The sequence below is a fragment of the Eleutherodactylus coqui genome, chromosome 8 (genome assembly GCF_035609145.1).
Source record: "Eleutherodactylus coqui strain aEleCoq1 chromosome 8, aEleCoq1.hap1, whole genome shotgun sequence".
Lineage (NCBI taxonomy): Eukaryota > Metazoa > Chordata > Amphibia > Anura > Eleutherodactylidae > Eleutherodactylus > Eleutherodactylus coqui.
This window is the reverse complement of record NC_089844.1, coordinates 186,248,371-186,269,779: the sequence shown is the minus strand read 5'-3', so window position 1 is coordinate 186,269,779 and position 21,409 is coordinate 186,248,371. Positions and strand designations below refer to the sequence as shown.

The following is a 21,409-nucleotide window of genomic DNA, read 5'->3' as shown; positions in this document are numbered from 1 at the left end:
CTTCTATAAGTTCACGTCCCCTGTGGGAAGCAAAAAAGAAAGATGTACAAATGAGTCAAAAAAAGGGTTTTTTTTTATTCATTATTAGTGAAGATGAAAGGTAGTAAAGTTTAAAAAAAAACTTTTCCCCATATTTATAAAGAAATCAAAACCAAAAAAATCCCAAACATATCTGTAAAAGTCAGATCTCTCAACATGATGCGTTAATTACCCTGAACGTGGGAAGGAAAAACCAATAATGGTTATAATAATAAAGAAAAAAAAGTGCTGCGTCATGAAGGGGTTAACCCGCTGCTGCTCTTCAGTATTGACCCTGTGGCTTACATTGTATATCTTCCTTGCAGTGTCCCCTCAGGATGCAGCAGTTGTCCGCGGCCACCGTCCGCCTGCTGTCTAGCGCCCAAGTGATAACGGCCGTGGTCAGCGTAGTGAAGGAGCTGTTGGAGAACGCGCTGGACGCCTCGGCTACAAACATCGAAGTGAAGCTGGTACGTGACCAGAGTAGATCCTGTATCTGGACCCGCCGCGCCCCTCATGTGCCCGTACCTGGACTTTGCATGTAGTGAGCCATTCCAGTCTGACACGTGGAAATGATCTGACCGCTGGATATTTCTGTACCTGTTGTCAGTAGAATGAACTGTAGGTTGTCCGCTCAGCTCCTCCTGGTGTAGAACACGATGCCTGACGATCGCACCTCGTGGTTAACAGTCTCTTTAACCTCTTCACCACCAGAGATTTTTTTTTCTTTATTTTCGCATTTTCAAGAGCCATACTTTTTATGTTGCCATAGCCGTATGAGGGCTTGTTTTTTGCAGGTCATATTTTTTTAATGGTGCCGTTTTATGTACCGTATAATATACGGAAAAATGTTGAAAATTTTCGAATGGTCAGAAATGGAAAATAAACCCATTGCGCTCTTTTTGGCGGGGTTAGTCATAACAGCCCTCACAGTGCAGTAAAAATGCCATATGGACTTGTTTCTGCGGTCAGTACGATTACACTGATAGCAGGTTTATATTGTTTTCAGAAATGTTTTTCGATTTTTAAAAAGTAAATACTTTTTTTTTTTGTTAAGCAAAAAATTTGCCGTATTCTGAGACCCGGATCTTTTTTTTTTTTCGTCGATTGGGCAGCCTGAGGGCTCGTTTTTTTGTGGGGTGAGCTGTTTTTCTTATTACCATTTTGGGGACTTTTGATGACTTTTAATTCAAATTTTTTAGTGAGCTGGGATAGCAAAAATGAGCGCAAATTGTTTTGTTTTTTTTAATTACGGCCTTCACTGCAATACCAAATATGTGTCTTTTTGTTTTTGTTTTTTATTGTTTAGGCTTTCGTGGGAAAAGGGGATGTTTTTGGCTTTTAATAATTTATGTTTTATGGCCGTCTCTCACACAGGCACTTTTTACCACGATTATCATGGTGTTTTGAACGCCACGGTAAACGCTCTTGTTGATTTCAATCGGGGTTCGCAGACGTGCATTGGATCGATTTTTCGAGCGCTGTTTGGTGTTTAGCACACCTCGTCACCCATCACAATGATAGGGTGCACTAAAACCCACTGTAGGCCGCAGAGAGCAGCAGCCGAAAATGAGTAAAATCGCTGCAAAGTGCCGCTATTGAAATTGCAGCACTTTGCCACGTCCATGTGAAGAGGACCCTAAGGGTGCCTACCCACTAGCGTTTTTTTTCCCTGCGGAATTCGCAGCATTTTTTTCTCTGCAGGGGTCTATGGGACTTGTAATGGCGAAATCGCGATTTTGTGCGATCGCGATTTTAACATTACAAGTCCCATAGACCCCTGCAGAGAAAAAAATGCTGCGAATTTCGCAGGGAAAAAAAACGCTAGTGGGTAGGCACCCTAACTGTTCAAAAAAAATCTTTTTTTTACACTTTTATTAATTCCCCACAGGAAACTTCAACTTGTGATCATTTGATCGCTTATACTGTATAGTGTAATACTTCAGTATTGCAGTTTATAGTGATTTCTGATGTTGCCATGGCCGGGCTTGATAGGCATCTATGCTTGGCAGTCCTGGGAGCCTTCAGTAAGCTGCAGACTCCCATGATAGCACATGGACACCCTGCGATCATGCTGCGGGAGGTGCCGTTGGGGCGTTATGCCCTTTCCCCCCCTCCCTCCACCATTCCGCTGACTGTTTAGCTGTGCGGTCAGCTTTGACTACGGCAACTAAACTGCCATGATCAGCGCTACCAGCAGTTACCGTTGGCCATCAGCAACAGCTAGTAGCCACCGGGTATAGAGCGGAGTCCGCACAATACACTTCATGACCGCAGGATGCTTCTATGCGTTTGGCGGTCCTGAAGGGGTTAAGGAACAATTGCAAGCACATTGGACATACAGCCCCAGTATGTGCGATCAGTCGGGGTGGCATTATCACCGGTAGTCTGTAAATTAGAACATTTTTTTGTCTCCTCAGCACTTTTTGAACGCTCCGCCATGCTGGTAGTGGCAGCTGCCTTTCCCCATAGCGGTTTATTGCCTTCTAACCCCTTACAAGATGTAATATATCATGGACTGTGTTATGGTGGCTTTACGCAGGAAAAGTATCATTCGAACCGTCTATTGTCGATACAGCGAATGTAAAGTTGTTCCATGTGAACCTGGCCACCAAACGGGTGACGGGGAGGGTTCCTTCACCAGTCGCTTCATTTCAGCTCACCTAAAAATAGTTGCTGGTTTGTTAACCCCTTCCCACTCCAGGATGTACATTTACATCCTGGAGCGTCGGGGTATGTATGCAGAGAGGTTGCGGGGCGACCTCTCTTCATGCAGCGCGGGCGTCAGCTTTTTACTACAGCTGACACCCGCGGACAATAGCCGCGATTGGCCGAACGCGGCTATTAACCATTTAAAGGCCACTGTCAGTTCTGACAGCGGCATTTAAAGCCACCGAACGCTGTTCAGGGGTCCCGTACGGCTCCCTAGCGGTGAGATCCGGGGAGCCGTGCAGGTGTCATGGCTGCCGGGGGCCTTCTGAAAGGCCCCAGGGCTGTGTTGAGAGACTGCCTATCAAGCCATTCCTGTGGGGTGGCTTGATAGGCTGGATGTCAGGATGCAGTATGACGTAATGCTATAGCATTACGTCATACTGCAGGAGCAATCAAAGTATCCCATATTGTAGTCCCCCAGGGGGACTTAAAAGTAAAGTTAAAAAAAGAGCAATAAAGTTTTTTTTAATTGTGTAAAAAAAAAAAAAAAAGTAATAAAAGTTTAAATCACTCCCCTTTTGCTATATCTATAATTAAAAAGTCTAAAAAATAAAATAAAAATACATATTTAGTATCACCGCGTCCGTAAAAGTCCGATCTATCAAATTAGCACATTATTTACCCCGCATGGTCAAAGTTGTCTGAAGAAAAAAAAAATAAAGAACACCAGAAATGCACTTTTTCAGTCCCCCTGTCTCCCAGAAAAAAATGCAACAAAAAGCGATCAAAAAGTTGTACATATTCCGAATTCATACTATTGGAAACGACAGGAAATTCTGCTAAAAATGAGCCATCGCTGAACTACATCAACGAAAAAATAGAAAAGTTATTGCGCACACAAGATGACCGTAGAAAAAAATTGAAAAAATTAAATGTCTTTGAAAAAAAAGTAGTACAGTAAAAAAAAAAACTATACAAGTTTGTTATCGCAGTAATCGCACTGACCTATAGAAAAAAGTTATCATGTCGCTTTTGTTGCAGGGCCGCGTCATGAAGGGGTTAACTATCGTCTGCTGTAAGCAGGACATTGTTGTCGTTCAACCACTAGCCTAAACTTTGTAAGCAGGTGTGCGCTTGTCCAGCATCCCCCTCCCCCAAACGCTGGTCGGCGCCGCCTGTTTTTTGCCCACTTAGCGCTCATAAATACTGATCAGTCCCTGCTGGTCTTTGGAAGATGACTCGCTTCTGCCATCTCTGGCTGGCTTTGGTCTAGCGGGAGACCGCTGCAGTGAGTGTTCACTCCAAAACCGCTCAGGTATATTTGTGCGTTCAATGGACTCTGCAACCAATGAGCGCGCGCCAGGGCGAAGTCAACATTTCAAATAACCGCCAGCCAGCCTCGCCCCTCCTTCTAGCTGCTGAACGGTATGTTGGCCCAACACTTCGTTGAGCGGTCACGATATTGAACAAGTGAACACTCGCTCATAAGCCGTCGTTCGTGCGCTTCAGCGACTGTTTCGATGATAGTCGTCCGGTGTAACGCCGCCTTAGTTCTGCGCCTCCGATAGGAGTCCCTCTGATGAAGCCCTCTAAACATTTTTGTTTACATTTCTCAATTTCTAGGAGAACTTTGGCTTTGATAAGATTGAGGTTCGCGATAACGGGACGGGCATCGAGGCTGCGGATGCCCCTGTTATGGGCATCAGGCACTACACCTCGAAAATATCCAGCCACGAGGACTTGGAAAGGTTACGGACATACGGCTTCCGCGGCGAGGCCTTGGGCTCAATCTGCTCCATTGCTGAGGTAAGCTGTGGGAGTTTTGACGGGTCCTCCATTGCAGGCAGGAGGCCATAGTACTTAGGAGAAAAGACCCCAGCCCCACCACCAATTAGGCTGCTTTTAAATGGAGAGATAAATCATTCACACGTGCGTATGTTGACAGATTTAGCTGGTACAGCCTGTTTATAAGGGCAGATAAATCGTTTGCAGAGCCACTATGGCGTTACTATTATTACTGGGGCCACTATAGGGGTGACTTTTACTACTAGGGCCATTATGGGGGCACTATTACTACTGGGGCTAATACAGGGGACACTATTACTACTGGGGTCACTATGCAGGGATTACTGTTATTACTGGGGCCACTATGGCGTTACTATTATTACTGGGGCCACTATAGGGGTGACTTTTACTACTAGGGCCATTATGGGGGCACTATTACTACTGGGGCTAATACAGGGGACACTATTACTACTGGGGTCGCTATGGGGGATTACTGTTATTACCAGGGCCACTGTAGGGGTCACTCTTACTACTAAGACCTTTAGAGGAGCACTATTATTACTGGGGCCACTATGAAGATCACTATTATTAATGGGGCCACTATAGGGATCACTATTACTACTAGGACCATTATGGGGGCACTATTACTACTGGGGCTAATACAGGGGACACTATTACTACCAGAGCTATCCACTATGGGGTGGGGGGCACTGTTACTAATGAGACCAGCAACATAGGGGAAACTATTACTGCTGGAGCCCCTATGGGGTCACTATAGGCTTCACTTTTACTACTAGGGCCATTATAGGATCACTAATTTTACTGGGGCCACTATGGTGGTCACTATTACTACTGGGGCCACTATGGTGGTCACTATTACTACTGGGGCCACTATGGTGGTCACTATTACTACTGGGGCCACTATGGTGGTCACTATTACTACTGGGGCCACTATGGTGGTCATTATTACTACTGGGGCCACTATGGTGGTCATTATTACTACTGGGGCCACTATGGTGGTCATTATTACTACTGGGGCCACTATGGTGGTCATTATTACTACTGGGACCACTATGGTGGTCATTATTACTACTGGGACCACTATGGTGGTCATTATTACTACTGGGACCACTATGGTGGTCATTATTACTACTGGGACCACTATGGTGGTCACTATTACTACTGGGACCACTATGGTGGTCACTATTACTATTGGGACCACTATGGTGGTCACTATTACTACTGGGGCCACTATGGTGATCACTATTACTACTGGGTCCACTATGGTGGTCACTATTACTACTGGGGCCACTATGGTGGTCACTATTACTACTGGGGCCACTATGGTGGTCACTATTACTACTGGGGCCACTATGGTGGTCACTATTACTACTGGGGCCACTATGGTGGTCACTATTACTACTGGGGCCACTATGGTGGTCACTATTACTACTGGGGCCACTATGGTGGTCACTATTACTACTGGGGCCACTATGGTGGTCATTATTACTACTGGGACCACTCTGGAGGTCACTATTACTACTGGGGCCACTATGGAGGTCACTATTACTACTGGGGTCACTATGGGGGGGGGGAATTACTGTTATTACTGGGGCCACTATAGGGGTCACTTTTACTACTAGGGCCACTATGGAGGTCATGCGCTGTATGGGTTGGCTTGAAATATAAGCCCTCCACCAAAAATAAGACCTAGCTAGGCTACATATAAAAACAAAATACCTAGCAGCCAGCGTTTGGGTCACTTGCGCTGGGCTGCGGTGCTGCTGCAGGCTTCCGTGTCCTCCAGCATGCCGGCAGAGCAGTTCTTCCTGGTAGCAGGGCTTAAATACCCCTCCTCCAGCAAGCTAATGCTCCAGTCGGTTAATCGAGCCCTGCATCAGCCAATGAAAGCCGGCGCTAGATTAACCAATTACAGCCACTCAATGATGTCATTCAATGAATAGCTGTGATTGGTTAATTGAACGCTGGCTTTCATTGGCTGACGTGGCGCTCGATTAGGCAATCAGGGCATTAGCTTGCTGGAGGCGGGGTATTCAAGCCCCGCTACCAGGAAGAACTGATCTGTCGGCGTCCCGGAGGACATGGAAGCCTGCAGCAGCGCCGCAGCCCAGGGCAAGGGACCCAAATGCCGGCTGCTAGGTGAGTATAATAAGACACCCCCGAAAATAAGACCCTGTGCCTCTTTTGGGGTAAAAATCAATATAGGACAGTGTCTTATTTTTGGGGAAAAACAGTATACAGTCTTACAATCGTCTCTTTGAAGGTAACCGTAAGGCTGATGTGGCCCTCGGTGAAAATGAGTTTAATGCCTTCATCTAAACCATCGCTGTTCACATGCAATGATTGCGAGCGAGCGATTACTTTCCTGCCTGTATAAAATAAATGACGAACCAGCAGCGAATGCATGCGTGTTTGTCGTTCAGTCGTTGTCCGTGTCTGTGCAGTATGATCAATGATCACACTCCACAACCCAACCAGATTTTGAATGATGATCATTCCGTGTATTATAGCCTGATACAGATAAACATTGTCTTTTTTTCGGCCTTTTATACTGTTACTCCCAGGCAGGTAACGTCACCTGTCCGAGGTGGTGACGTCACCTGTCCGAGGTGGTGACGTCACCTGTCCGAGGTGGTTACGTCACCTGTCCGAGGTGGTGACGTCACCTGTCCGAGGTGGTGACGTCACCTGTCTGAGGTGGTGACCTCAGCTGTCCGAGGTGGTGACCTCACCTGTCTGATGTGGTGACCTCACCTGTCCGATTTTGTGACATCGAACCACCGAAGCGTCCATGTGCCACGGGGAGTGTATTTGTGTTATATAGTTTTTGGCACGGGGGCGTCTGTAGTAGTAAAAATAGCTGCTTGTTCTTTTTCCTCACGGATTTACAGAATTGACAACAAACATGGCTTCCGTGATCGTTCCAGGGTTGTCACCAAGTTTTCCCAGATGATACAGAATTATATTGAGCTGTTACTATTTTTTGTTAACCCTTTAAAGAGAAGCTATCAGGTCGCCTGGGCTGTGGAGCGGGGGAGAGGTCACTTATACCATTCGGGTTAGTGCTTTATTTATCTCGTTCACTTATATAGCAGATACATATTCGGTAGTGCTGGACACAGATCGCCAATTCTTACATTCGGCCCTGTCCCCATCTGGCTGTAAGTGAGTAGAAGCAAGTGTTGTGGACATCTTCCCATCGGATGGCGGCACTTGGGTAAGCGTTACCTGGAGAGCGGTTTCTACATGACTGCGTTGTCCCAACAGTGAGGTCTGGAGGAGGTTCTGTTATGAAGGAAGGGGGATTCTTCTGGGAAGGGCCTCAACACCAATAGGTACAGAGACATCCTGGACAATGTGGCATCACCTCCCCTGTGGTAATACTCTGGTACAGCTCTGTGTCTCCACCAACATGACCAAGCACCATGTCATACGGCACACAGTGGGGGAGCAGAACGTCTGCAGACTTCATTGGCCGCCCAAAGTCTGGATCTCAATCCCATTGAGCGGGAAGAACTAGAACGCCGTAGCCATGCGCCCAACACAGCGGTATTCCTCACATCACTATCTGAAGCTCCTCGAGGAATGGAGGTAAATTCCTCCACACATCTATGGGAATGTGGTACATGTGGCCACGGAGGGGGACTGCAATCACCGAGGCCAAAGCCGGGCAACAGTGGGTGGAAAACGGGAATAAAATCTAACTTCATCACTTCTGTGTGTCAACAGAGTGTATATTCACCTATTAGTTCGTGTTTCAGAGTGTGCGAGGAAATCTCAATATCTGGAGGTAACCCACACAAACCCATGGAGAACATACAGATGATGCTCTTGGTTGGATTTCAACCGAGGACCCTAGTACTGCAAGGCAACCATGCTAACCACTGAGCCACCATGTGCACAGAAACAAAGAAGGACCTGCCAAGTTTTAAAGTAGGATGGTTTCACCTCCGTGTCGGCGCCTCCGGTCGGAGGTTGTGTTTTAAGTCCGTCTGCAAATACCGGAAGAATAATAATAATACTAAAAAAAATTATTTGTATAGCGCCAACTTATTCCACAGCGCTTTAGAAGAAGAAGTGCTGCATGCAATGCTTTGTCTACCATCCAGAAAGCGGGGCACCCTGTTATAGTCAGTTGGGGTCCGTCTGGTGCTACTCCGTTCCGTCCAGAGACAAAACCATTCAGCCACGGGGATTCCTCTTTGCTGCTCCCCAAACGGAGTGAAATCCCCGGTGCCGGTGGGAAACCACCCTAAACTCAAAATCACTAAACTGATCGGTGTGAGAGAATGCTGAAATCGGCCCTGACAGCTTCCCTTTAATACTCAAACCAGGCTATACTGCCGAAAAATCTTTGGTTGTTATTAAAAATGATTATTTTGCATTATTTTAGGTACATATTGCAACAAAGACGGCCACCGACCCGATCAGCACTCAGTATGTTTTGGATCACGATGGACGTGTTGTGTTGCAGAAGCCCTCGCACCTCGGACAAGGTAAGTGCTGCTCGCAGGAAGGTTAGTTCTGAGGGGCACTTAAAGACTAAAACTAAAATAAGCCATGTGCTTCTAGCTGAGTACCTTTATACCCGGACGACTGGCAAGACGCAGATACCCGAAGGGTTGCCCCAGTAATCGTTCCTGTGCTCTTATACAGGACCGATCCTCGCTCAGTGAATGGAGGAGGAGATCGTTACAGCCGGCTCCATTCACAGTGAACAGGCAGTCATTCATAGATGAGTGACGATCTGTTCACACCGAACAATATGTCAAACTGAAGGACCAATGAGAAGCAAATGAATTACAGTTGGTCATTCAGTCGGGGAGCATTTAGACCGAACAATTTATCAGCCTGTGTAGAAGGGCCCTAATAAGGAACTATTTATTATAATATCCACAGCAGTAGCTGAAGCCAGTGTCACCTGACTACAAATAGTGCGCTAAATTATATATACAGCACAATAAACTGGAGAGAGAAATGGGCAAAAAGAGGCATTCATGAAATGATATGGCAGTAAGTGAGATGACTTTATTCTGTGGATCAGCATGATTACAACGATGCCAAGTATATATTTATATAAGGGTTTATTTAATATTAAAAATACTTCCCCCCCCCCCCCCTCCCCCCCAATAACTTTTTTTTCTATTTATGCAGCCGTGTGAATATTTGAGGAACGACCTGTGGTATACATATAATATTTAAATGTGTTTTCGGGAGTGTTAACTGGGAGGACAAAATGTTCAATAAAAGGCAGGAACCAATTGGCATCCAGTGGGAGGCGGGAGCCAGTCGGCATCCAGTGGGAGGCGGGAGCCAGTCGGCATCCAGTGGGAGGCGGGAGCCAGTCGGCATCCAGTGGGAGGCGGGAGCCAGTCGGCATCCAGTGGGAGGCGGGAGCCAGTCGGCATCCAGTGGGAGGCGGGAGCCAGTCGGCAGCCAGGGTAGAGGCGAGAGCCAGTCGGCAGCCAGGGTAGAGGCGAGAGCCAGTCGGCAGCCAGGGTAGAGGCGAGAGCCAGTCGGCAGCCAGGGGGAGGCGGGAGCCAGTCGGCAGCCAGGGGGAGGCGAGAGCTAGTCGGCAGCCAGGGGGAGGCGAGAGCCAGTCGGCAGCCAGGGGGAGGCGGGAGCCAGTCGGCAGCCAGTGCGAGGCGGGAGCCAGTCGGCATTCAGTGGGAAGCGCACGCTGAACAAGGGCAGACCTCCCAGCAAAGTTGTCGGCTAATTGTTGTAAGATGACAATTTCCAGTTTACAGTGGATGAAGTGTTTTGTTCAGAGTTAGGGAGGCCTTACACAACCCAACTATCTCCTGAATAGTCGCTTGATGGCCAGCATGGGTGACGAGCAAGAATTTGTTTACTAGTTGCTTCATTTTAGCTCACCTAAAAATAGTCGCTGCTTCACTAGAGCCTCCAGTCCTAGACTGATAGAGATGGCCGCCCCCCTTCTCTGCCTACCTGATATACACTGTGTATGATATACATTGGTAGTCTAAGACGCTGCTCTGACTTGACAGCACTGGTCAATAAAAGCAGGTCTAGTTGTCTAAGGCCCCCTGCACACGGGTGGAAATTCCACGGTGGAATTTCTCGCAGAATTTCCGCCCGGTCCCGCTGCCATAGGATTGCATTAGATAATGCAATCCTCGCAGACAGCCGCGATTTGACTGCGTGAAAACTCGCACGGTAAACAAATCGTGGCATGTCCTATTTCTGTCTGAGCCTCGCCAAGGCCCGCACAGAAACGTCACGGCTGCCGCACCGGCTCTGCACTACGTATGTGTGGCTGTACGCCAGGTGGCACAACGCAGTGCAGAGAGAGAAAACGCCGGACAGGTGAGTATAAGGTCAATACCGGGGTGCGGGGCGCATCCTGCTGCGAGAATTCTCATTATCCTAAGACTGATAATGCGACTAATACACAGAGTGCATCTGGTCGTCCGAGAGGGGGTGCAGCCAACTCTGTTTGTCTAGGACCGGAGGGTTGCTTTAATCAACCAGCGACTGTTTTTAGGTGAGCTGAAACAAAGCAACTAGCGGAGATGTCCTCACCCTGTTGGTGGCCATACACGCACGGCTGTCACTTACGTTTGTTCTATCGAGTGACCATTTAGACGATCGGTTTCCCGTGTGAAGCCACCCTAACTCTAACCTGAACAATTCCATGTGATGTCATCCATAAGGGGCCGGTTGGTATGTAGGAGGCTTCTTGTGACTCTTGTTGGCCGGCAGACAGAATCCTGCTTAAAAAACTCATTCCACAGGAGTAGAAGCTTCTTGCTATGGTACAGGAGTTGTTGTGGATTGGAGGTGTATATCCCCACAGTCCTGGCCGGCTCACTTACCTGGTAACCCATGAGAAGCTCCAGTGGGTGGCTGGTAAGAGACACAGACAGCCAAAGCCTGGGGAGCTTGCAACCTGTGGGGGATAAACCCTGTGTGAGTACGGAACTCAGAACGGGACTTGTTTAATCTGTGCGGTTGGGCTGGGAGGGGGGAGCCCACCAGTCGGTAGTGATGGCTGGGAGGGGGGAGCCCACCAGTCGGTAGTCATGGCTGGGAGGGGGGAGCCCACCAGTCAGTAGTCATGGCTGGGAGGGGGGAGCCCACCAGTCAGTAGTCATGGCTGGGAGGGGGGAGCCCACCAGTCGGTAGTCATGGCTGGGAGGGGGGAGCCCACCAGTCGGTAGTCATGGCTGGGAGGGGGGAGCCCACCAGTCGGTAGTGATGGCTGGGAGGGGGGAGCCCACCAGTCGGTAGTGATGGCTGGGAGGGGGGAGCCCACCAGTCGGTAGTGATGGCTGGGAGGGGGGAGCCCACCAGTCGGTAGTGATGGCTGGGAGGGGGGAGCCCACCAGTCGGTAGTGATGGCTGGGAGGGGGGAGCCCACCAGTCGGTAGTGATGGCTGGGAGGGGGGAGCCCACCAGTCGGTAGTGATGGCTGGGAGGGGGGAGCCCACCAGTCGGTAGTGATGGCTGGGAGGGGGGAGCCCACCAGTCGGTAGTGATGGCTGGGAGGGGGGAGCCCACCAGTCGGTAGTGATGGCTGGGAGGGGGGAGCCCACCAGTCGGTAGTGATGGCTGGGAGGGGGGAGCCCACCAGTCGGTAGTGATGGCTGGGAGGGGGGAGCCCACCAGTCGGTAGTGATGGCTGGGAGGGGGGAGCCCACCAGTCGGTAGTGATGGCTGGGAGGGGGGAGCCCACCAGTCGGTAGTGATGGCTGGGAGGGGGGAGCCCACCAGTCGGTAGTGATGGCTGGGAGGGGGAAGCCCACCAGTCGGTAGTGATGGCTGGGAGGGGAGAAGCCACCAGTCGGTAGTGATGGCTGGGAGGGGGGAGCCCACCAGTCGGTAGTGATGGCTGGGAGGGGAGAAGCCACCAGTCGGTAGTGATGGCTGGGAGGGGAGAAGCCACCAGTCGGTAGTGCGGGCTGGGAAGGGGGAGCCCACCAGTCGGTAGTGCGGGCTGGGAAGGGGGAGTCCACCAGTCGGTAGTGCGGGCTGGCAGGGGGGAGTCCACCAGTCGGTAGTGCGGGCTGGCAGGGCGGAGTCCACCAGTCGGTAGTGCGGGCTGGCAGGGGGGAGTCCACCAGTCGGTAGTGCGGGCTGGCAGTGGGGAGCCCACCAGTCGCTAGCGATGGCTGGCAGTGGGGAGCCCACCAGTCGCTAGCGATGGCTGGGAGGGGGGAGCCCACCAGTCGCTAGCGATGGCTGGGAGGGGGGAGCCCACCAGTCGCTAGCGATGGCTGGGAGGGGGGAGCCCACCAGTCGCTAGCGATGGCTGGGAGGGGGGAGCCCACCAGTCGCTAGCGATGGCTGGGAGGGGGGAGCCCACCAGTCGCTAGCGATGGCTGGGAGGGGGGAGCCCACCAGTCGCTAGCGATGGCTGGGAGGGGGGAGCCCACCAGTCGCTAGCGATGGCTGGGAGGGGGGAGCCCACCAGTCGCTAGCGATGGCTGGGAGGGGGGACCCCACCAGTCGCTAGCGATGGCTGGGAGGGGGGAGCCCAACAGTCGCTAGCGATGGCTGGGAGGGGGGAGCCCACCAGTCGCTAGCGAGGGCTGGGAGGGGGGAGCCGAGCAGTCGATAGCGGGGGCTGGCAGGGGGGAGTCCAGCAGTTACTAGTGAGCACTGTTCATGTAAAGTTAAGTCTGAAGTGTCTAATGTCCATACCGCTGCCCCTTAAGTATGGACACCACCATGCAATACTTCCCTGTGTAGCTCCTGTCCAGGCGCCGCTGAGTATCAGAAGCTTTGACCTCTGACACTTTTTCTCACTGTCTGCGTTACTGCACTTCCTTTGCATGCAGCACAGACACCAGGAGATCAGAGTCTTTGATACACTGCAGCACCCGGACTGGAGCTACGCACTTTTGCACTCTAAGGGCGCCCACCCACTGGCGTTTGCGATTTTCGTGCGTGAAAAACGCAACGTTTTCAGCACGTTTTTGCCGCGTTTTCGCGCCTTTTCCATTAATTTCCATTGACATTCATGGGTGCATTAGGAGAAAAATAAGGACACATATGCAACTGACAGTTCCTATGTTAAAATTCGCAACGCACCGCACAAAAAAAAACGCCAGTGGACAGGAGTACATTCAATTCTAATTGCTCTTGAGAAAAAACGCAAAACGCAAAGAAGAAAAAATCGCCAGTGGGTGGGCGCCCTTACTGATCAATATGGAAGCAGTCAGAGGGGTCTGGTAATGCCGGACCATTCTGACATTGGATCAAAAGATGCACACACTTTTTAGCAAACGTGCATCTTTTAGTCCGAAACTACAGTTTGCGAGTTGATGTCAACCACATTGTTTTCATTGCGAAAGTCTATAGGATTTTCTAATGTTTTGTGCGATAATAAGGAAGCTTCATAGAGAAACATGGGAGATTAAAAAAAAATTGCACATCGAAGAATGATAGCACGTACTGCGTTTTTTGTTGTTTTTTTTTAGTGAAAACATCGCTAATGTGAAGGAAACCATTAAAAATCATTGGTTTCATAATTCTGCTTTTTTACTCTCTCGCATCGCAGCCTAACTTCACACGGGCGAGTGCGATATGAGGCCGTGAATCCCGCCACTATATCGAGCTCTCCACCATGTGAAAGCCCTGTGAAAACCGCCTCTCATCACTGTGGGAGAAGCGGGGATCCTGCGGCGCGGCTGCCACAGCTGAGGATTTGCAGACTTCTCCCACTGCTTTCAATGTGGCGGCGCTGCTGCGAGATCACGCCGTTAGATAGAACATGCTGCGATGTATTTCCTGTATCGCATCGCGGTGCCATGCGGCAAAACATCGCTCAAGTATATGACCCCCTTCAAAAGAACAGAGCTCATATTTGTGCATCTCGCAATGCACAGATCTTGCGTGACGGACGCCGTGTGAAGCCGGCCTCACCGAGCCCCGCTGCCGGAAGAATAATAATGCTCTGGGCCTTAAGATGCGGCGATCCCTATAAACTTTGGTGTCACAGTAATCGTGGCGATCAGATGAGAAAGTTATCAGGTTATTTCTACTAAACGCGGTAAAAGCAAAACCCCAAAACAACAGCAGAATTTCTGGACATTTTTTTTCATCTTTCCTCTCAAAAAAAGTAATAACCGCACATTACATAGACCCCGGAGTGCGAACGGCAAATATTCGGCTCCTCCTATAAGCCCCCATACGGCTGTCAGCGAGTTCTGGCTCTTGTGATGATGAAAATGGCAGGGTCCTTAAGGTACGCTACGGGGTTAAGAAAGATGATGCTGAGGGTTGTGTTCCATGCTTTGCTTAGATGGCCACTTGGTGGCGCTATTCACTAATGGGAATGACTATTGTCCTGTCCGCACGTATAAAACGAGGTGCAGCGGAGCTGCAGGAGGTGTGACTACTACACTTGGGGGTCTTTGGACAGATTTGTACTTGTTGGGATCTCAAGAAGTCATTTTCTTTGCTCAGAAATCTTAAACCCTCTAACTAAATCTCCCCGGTTCCTGCTACACTACAGGGGTGTAAGGACACATTTTGAGTAGTTTCGCTGGTATAACGGCGGTTTACCTGCAATGTAGTACTGCAGTGTGATGTGCCCACTACCAAGATGATAGATAAACTGTATGCAAGATATTATTCATTCATGCAATTAATATCAACAACCATAATCTAAAGCTACAACCAGGCGGACATCAGAAGGACCCCCCTAGAAAATCAGGACTTGCATCACAGATACTTCAACAACTCCATCTGGTCGGACAAACACACAACAGAATGCATACGTGATGTGTAGGAGGTCCGGGCCGACCCGCAGCCGCTCACACGGCGCCATTTGTCAATGCAGAACCGCGATCGCATAAAGGGTAAATAAAGTTAAAGTTTTAATTCCCCTCATGGATCCGGAAACTACTCCCCTCCGGCCTCCGCATTGATCTGATCCTGCAAGGGCCTGGCGCCGGCTTCTGCGCATGTGCGCCAAAGGTAAAATGTCTGGTGCATACGTAGAAGGTCAGAGAGCCTGGGAAATTTAAAATCTCCTTGCTAGCAAAGGTAGGCAAAAGTAAGATGTCACGCGGTCCGTGATCACATGATCGCCGTTATCCAATGGATGAAACCCTTTTTGTGTACATTCCCCTCTTTGTTTAAATTAATATGTAAAAAATTGAAAAAAACGTATTCCTTATCCTCCCCTCCATAACGACCCGTACAACAAACCGAACACCCTCGTATCCCGCACAGCAAATGCAATAAAAGAAAGAAAAAAAAAAGAGCCAAAATGCATATTTTTGCTTATTTTGTCTCCTCCAAAAAATGTAATAAAGTGATTAAAAAAGCCGTATATGCCCCAAAATGGTGCCCAAAAAAACCATCACATCCTCGGGGCTAAAGTACGTCACTAAGGGAACAGAGTTACGCCACAGCACAGGCCGCCGCCACTTGGGGGGCTGCAGGATTCCACGCCGCCGTCTGCAGGTCCAACTGCGGATTTCGATGCGGAATCGCAGGAAGGTTTTAAGCCTTTTCCTGGTAACCCTAAGATTTTGGTGCGTAATTTCCCGCAGCTTATGGTGCGTCGGCCGTGCGGCCTGGGGAAGGTTCCTAAGGGGTTAATGTGCGTTCTGTCTCCCGCAGGCACTACGGTCTCCGTAATGAGGTTGTTTAAGAACCTGCCAGTCAGGAAGCAGTATTACTCCACCGCCAAGAAGTGCAGAGACGAGCTGCGGAAGGTTCAAGACCTGCTCACCGCCTACGGGCTCATCCGGCCGGACGTGCGCATTGTTCTGGCGCACAACAAGGTAATTACGCTCATTTACATTATTACGACGTGACCAAAAATCGCCAAACTTGGAGCATTTTTATAGATTAACATATTTATAAAGAAAGAAAAATTCCAATTTTTGGCGCGTTCAGCCAATCCCACACAACCGTATGTAAAAACGCTGCGTTTTTGTGCGCAGTAAAAATGCAGTCAAGCAAGCTGATGATGTCACAACTTCCTTCACCTGCCAGCGGCATAGCAGCCTGCGTAAAGAACACAGTAAGACACAGTATTACGCGCGCAATTGCGTATTTATCACATTTCTCCTATTCATTTCATTGGCCGCTTTATACGTGAAATCCGCGCTAAAACACCAAAAATAGGACCTGCTGTGTGTGATTCGTGCATGTTAAATACGCAGCACAAAAACGCTGGTGTAAGAGGCCCCATTACAATGCGTTAGTGCTGCGTATTTCGCACGCGGAAAATATGTGCGTAATATGCAGCAAAAACCGCTCGTGTGGGAGGGGCCTTATTGCTTCTTCTGTAAACCTCTTCTTGTCCGGCGCTGCGGCTCGTATATTAAGGGCTCTCTCACACGGGCGGTATTTGATACTTATTTGCTGATTTTGCGTGCGTAATATGTGGTAACCAATTTTACATTAGTTTCATCGGTGCCGCTCGCACACGATGCGAAATGTGCGCAAAAAAAGAACCCAGCATGCTCTAACTTGGTGCGTATTGCAGCTGCATACCCGCCAAGATCGTGTATAGGGATTTGTTGCAATGCATTGTGTACTGCTGCGGGCTCCCCGCGCCCGGAATACGCCCGTGGCTCGCGGAAGGAAACACCCGTGTGGGGGAGCGCTCTAAAGAATTCCATCCAATGTCTTAAAACGCTCTTGCCCGTTACAGCTCGACTGTCTGCACTCCGTTCACTTCAGTGGGGCTGACTGGGATAGTAGAGCGCGGCTCTCGGTTATCTGCGTGTGCCATTCAGAGGACTGCTGCCGCACCTGTGTCACCAGACCGTCTCATCAGTGGAATTTGCTTTTGGACGGTCTGACACAGACTTGCAGGAACACTGCCTTCCATCGGGTGGCGCCGTGGAGGCATAGTTCCAGCTTCCCATTTGAGTCTTCTTTCTTCGTGTTCCTTCAGACGAGCGTGTTTGCGCCGCACATTACACATGCAATATACGCAGAGAATAGAACCCGTTAATGGGTTCATCCACATCAACCATTTGTTAGTGCGCATTTCTTGTACGCACAAAAAAAGTAGGACCTGCTGTATTTTCTGCATATTCGCATACCGAGGGTCCCCATAGAAGTCTGTAGAAGGTGCGCAAAAGTGCAACATGCAACGGATCTGCAGTACGCTGCACAATTTTGTAAAAATGAACTCTTCTGGACCTCATTAGGCTTTTAAATCACAGAAGGGGGGTTTTGCGCGCGCGTGTAAACGGGCCTGCGTGCGCATAAAAGGACGCTCCGAAACATGCAGAAAAAAACGCAGTCACTGCGCTGAAACGTGCACATTTGCGAATCCGCTTGTCTGAAGGATCCCTTCCTGTAGGTTACAGCAGGTTGCCAGAGAAACCAACCATCTCTGCTTTGGCGCTGTGATAGCCAGCCCTACGTGATGACCTTTGGGGTGGCGGGGACCTCTGTAGCCCCGGGACCTTGTAGAGTATGTAGAGGCGGGCTTGTATCCTGGCAGGACTTGTTCGCGCTGCGCAGAAGCCTCTTCCCATCTGTGTCTCTAGATCTGCCCGTTGCTGCACATGTTGAGCACCAGGTGGCGCCACCCTACGGGTTATGTATTTCTTAACAGCATGTAAATCCCAAACATGGATGAGATATTGTAGTGGCGGAGGACCTCGTTGTCCCATAGCTGAACCAGACGCCGTATATGACTGCTGCTGGTAGGACGGGTCAGCAAGCAGAGGTACTGATCTCTCATCAGTGAATACAGAGAACACTCTAGATACGAGGGAGATCCCGTCTGCTGACCGCTCCGCTCTGTTTACTGATCTGTCCATTTAAACTGAACCCTCCGGTCCTGGAAGAGCAAATATGGCGGCACGGCCTCTCTGGCTACCTGTCTATGATTAGTCTAAGACGCTACACCTGCTCTGATTGGTCAGCAGCAGCCAATCTAAGTACCTGTCTTATGACTAATGATGCTATTAATACATAGGGAGTCGGAGATGCGGGGCGGCCATCTTTGTTTGTCCACAACTGGAGGGGTGCAATTACTTTTCCTGCAGTCTTGATAATTCTACAAACTGGAAGCTTTCGGCCATTGAGGCTCATCTTATAGTGAAGGTTAATTAAAGGGGACCTGTCACCGGCTAAGAGCACCCTTAACGAAGTTATAGGTTCCCAGGAGCCCGGGGAGGTGTTTTTTTAGAGCTGGGAGAGCCAATTAGAGAGCTCCCTACGAGCACTATAACTGGGATGAAGGTTATATACCTATATGCTGGTGACAAGGGAACCTCTAGGTATGTAAGATGGCCTGCAATGTAAAGCAGCAGCATACCATACATGTTCTTAGGTGAATGGAGAGATTAGCCAAAAAAGCCAAAAGCTTATTTTTGTCGCAGCGCGCCTGAGTCAGAGGTGGCGCTCTTGCATCTCCGAGACAGCACGTCACTTTTAAAACCCCGCCTCTTTGTCGAGTAGCCCCTCCCCCTTCATTCTGCTATCAGCCCTCACATCTTTGCGCCTCTCCTAGCTCCTCCTCTGGCGTCCTGAAGCTGCAGACACCCTGACTCTCTGCAGCGCTCCTGTATGTGCAGACACCCCTGCATTTATAACCCCTTCCTCTGTATGTAGGGGGACCTCGCTAACACGTGGACATCTGCTTGTAGACACTTTTATTCGCCCTCTAAAACAGAACTGCATCATAAAAGTGTAAATTTACGTATTTGACTGTAAGACGCAATAAGATAAAGTCTTGGTGAGCAGCATCTGCACCTTATCGTCCAGAGGCAGGGGGGGGTCTGGTCGATCCAGAGATCCCTGACCACTGCCTTAATGATCTGAGTGCTGATCGATCACCGGGAAAACTCTGCAGCCATACATATGGAGGCTGCACTGTCCTCCCTCTCTGATTCCATCTGCAGAGGTGTGTGTGTGTGCACGCATGTAGCTGAGCTGTGTGTGTGCTTGTATGTAGCAGAGCTGCGTGTGTTGTGCGCGTGTACAATGTGTGTGCAGCAGTGCTGTGTTTAATATGAATTTATATGCTTGCACCATTGTTTGACATTAGGTTTAATAGGCGCTGGCTGTTCACTGTTAACCCCATTTTCTATACCAGAAGGCCAAAGTTACTGCCGGTAGCCCCTCGCTTTGTTAGACCCCCCTGTACATTAGTATGAAGTTCTGCTGTCTAACCCCGGTGCCTCTTATGGTCCCACAAGTAGGTTGGTGTAACGACTTCATTCTTCCTGCAGCATAGTTTCTCCGCGCTACAAGTAGATTCGCTCCTGATCCGTTATTTTAGTTCTGTGCGGCGCGCGGATCTCCCTGCAGGTTCCAAGCATGAGGACGGACAGGAGGAGAATGTGTAATGTGTATGTTGGCAGTGGCGCGGGATGGTTAGGATATTAGTAATATAAATCATGTGATAACTTCGGGGGCTGCTAGAAATGGAGCTGCTGTGTGGGAGAATTGTGCCAGCTCGCTGAATGAGCACAAAGTTCAGCAGCGGGTTCCGATTCCATCTGTGGCGTAGGAATCTTGATTGGGAAGTTGGCAGCCCTGCGAGGGTCAGATTGGATATGGTGTCAGCAGGTCAGGCTGCAGCGATAAGCTGCTCTGGATTTATGTAAGGCAGGACTCCGAGCGCCGGTACGTGCGGCTCGGCAGAGAGCTCGCCCCAAAGAGGGGACAGACCACCTTATAGGTAACACTTTATAGAGGGGCTTCTCCGTCTCAGCAGACCTGTAACGGGGGGAAACTTCTATAGTGAAAAGTTCTGCAACTTTTTAAAGGGCCACTTCAGGTATTTTTAAAATTCATTATATATATATTATAGTGGGCTCGAGTCACCCTGGTTAGTTATTACTGCCTGAAACTCCTAGCCTCTTTCTCCTCAGATGGTCATGTGACTTCAGTTCTGATCCGCTCAGATCTTTTTGGGGTTATGATATCTGAAATTAGTCAGTTTCTCAGTCTGTGTGATGCTATTACATGGATCTACCACAGAAACTGCCCAGAGGGGAACACAGACACTCCTGTCATACAGGTATAATGGAGGAGATCTCAGCTCATCCTCCTGAATGTGCACTCATGGGCTACAGCCTTTTTAGGCTAGTTCCACGCGTTTTTTTTTAGCACGAAAGTCAATAGGACTTTCTAATGTTAAAATTGCAACACAAGTTTGTGCGTTGCGATGTGATAAAAAAAATCGCACATCACTGAAAGATTTTGTTCTCGCAAAATCACATCCATGAAAACCTCGCTAATGGGAAGGAAACCATTGAGAATCATTGTTTTCATAAATCAGTTTTTTTACTCCCTCTCCTATTGCGCAAAAATCACGCAATTTTTATTGCCTGTGTGGAACTAGCCGTGGGTAAATATACAGAGGGTGGACCAAAATATGGAAACACATGGAAATATGGGATTTTTAAATTGGCCAATCAATGCCATGGTTCAGCTGATCCATAAATGCTGCATCCACACCGCAATGGCTGTGATTGGTTCTTCGACCTCTGCATTGATTGGCTGAGCAGTGGTCTGACTCAATGACAGCCATTGCATTGTGGAGGCAGCATTTATAAATTGGCTGAGCCACAGCATTGATTGGCCAGTTCATAAATCCTGCCTCCATCACAGGATGGCTGTGATTGGTTCTTTGACCTCTGCACTGATTGGCAGAGCAGTGGCCAAAGAACCAATCCCAGCCATTGCGTTGGTTCAGCGAGCGTTGCATTGGTTGGCTGGTTCTCGAGCGCTGCTAAATCAGAGCCATCACTTCTGGAAGTGAGATTTATGAATCCCGTAACAGGGAAGTGATCTGTCGGCGGCCGAGGACTGCAAGAAGCACGGCAAAGCTCCAGAGTGCAGCGGGAGGAACGTGGACTGAGTCTGCTCGGTAAGTAAAATAAGACATTCCCCAAAAATAAGAACTAGTGCCTCCTTTCGGGCAAAAATTAATACAAGACAGGGTCTTATTTCTGGGGAAAAGCTATCTATCTAT

The 21,409-nt window shown here is 49.3% G+C and overlaps 1 protein-coding gene across 3 annotated transcripts in view; it reads left to right on the top strand.

Annotated features, from left to right (window-relative positions):
• PMS1 (PMS1 homolog 1, mismatch repair system component) overlaps positions 1 to 21,409 on the top strand; it is a 153,078-nt gene that overhangs the window by 14,295 nt on the left and 117,374 nt on the right. For all 3 annotated transcript variants that reach the window (XM_066577098.1, XM_066577097.1, XM_066577099.1), the window contains exons 2-5: positions 345 to 488; positions 4,294 to 4,476; positions 8,870 to 8,972; positions 16,075 to 16,238. In XM_066577098.1, the coding sequence (XP_066433195.1) occupies positions 357 to 488; positions 4,294 to 4,476; positions 8,870 to 8,972; positions 16,075 to 16,238 (582 nt within the window). In that variant the 5' untranslated portion in view covers positions 345 to 356. The remainder of the gene's footprint in view (positions 1 to 344; positions 489 to 4,293; positions 4,477 to 8,869; positions 8,973 to 16,074; positions 16,239 to 21,409) is intronic.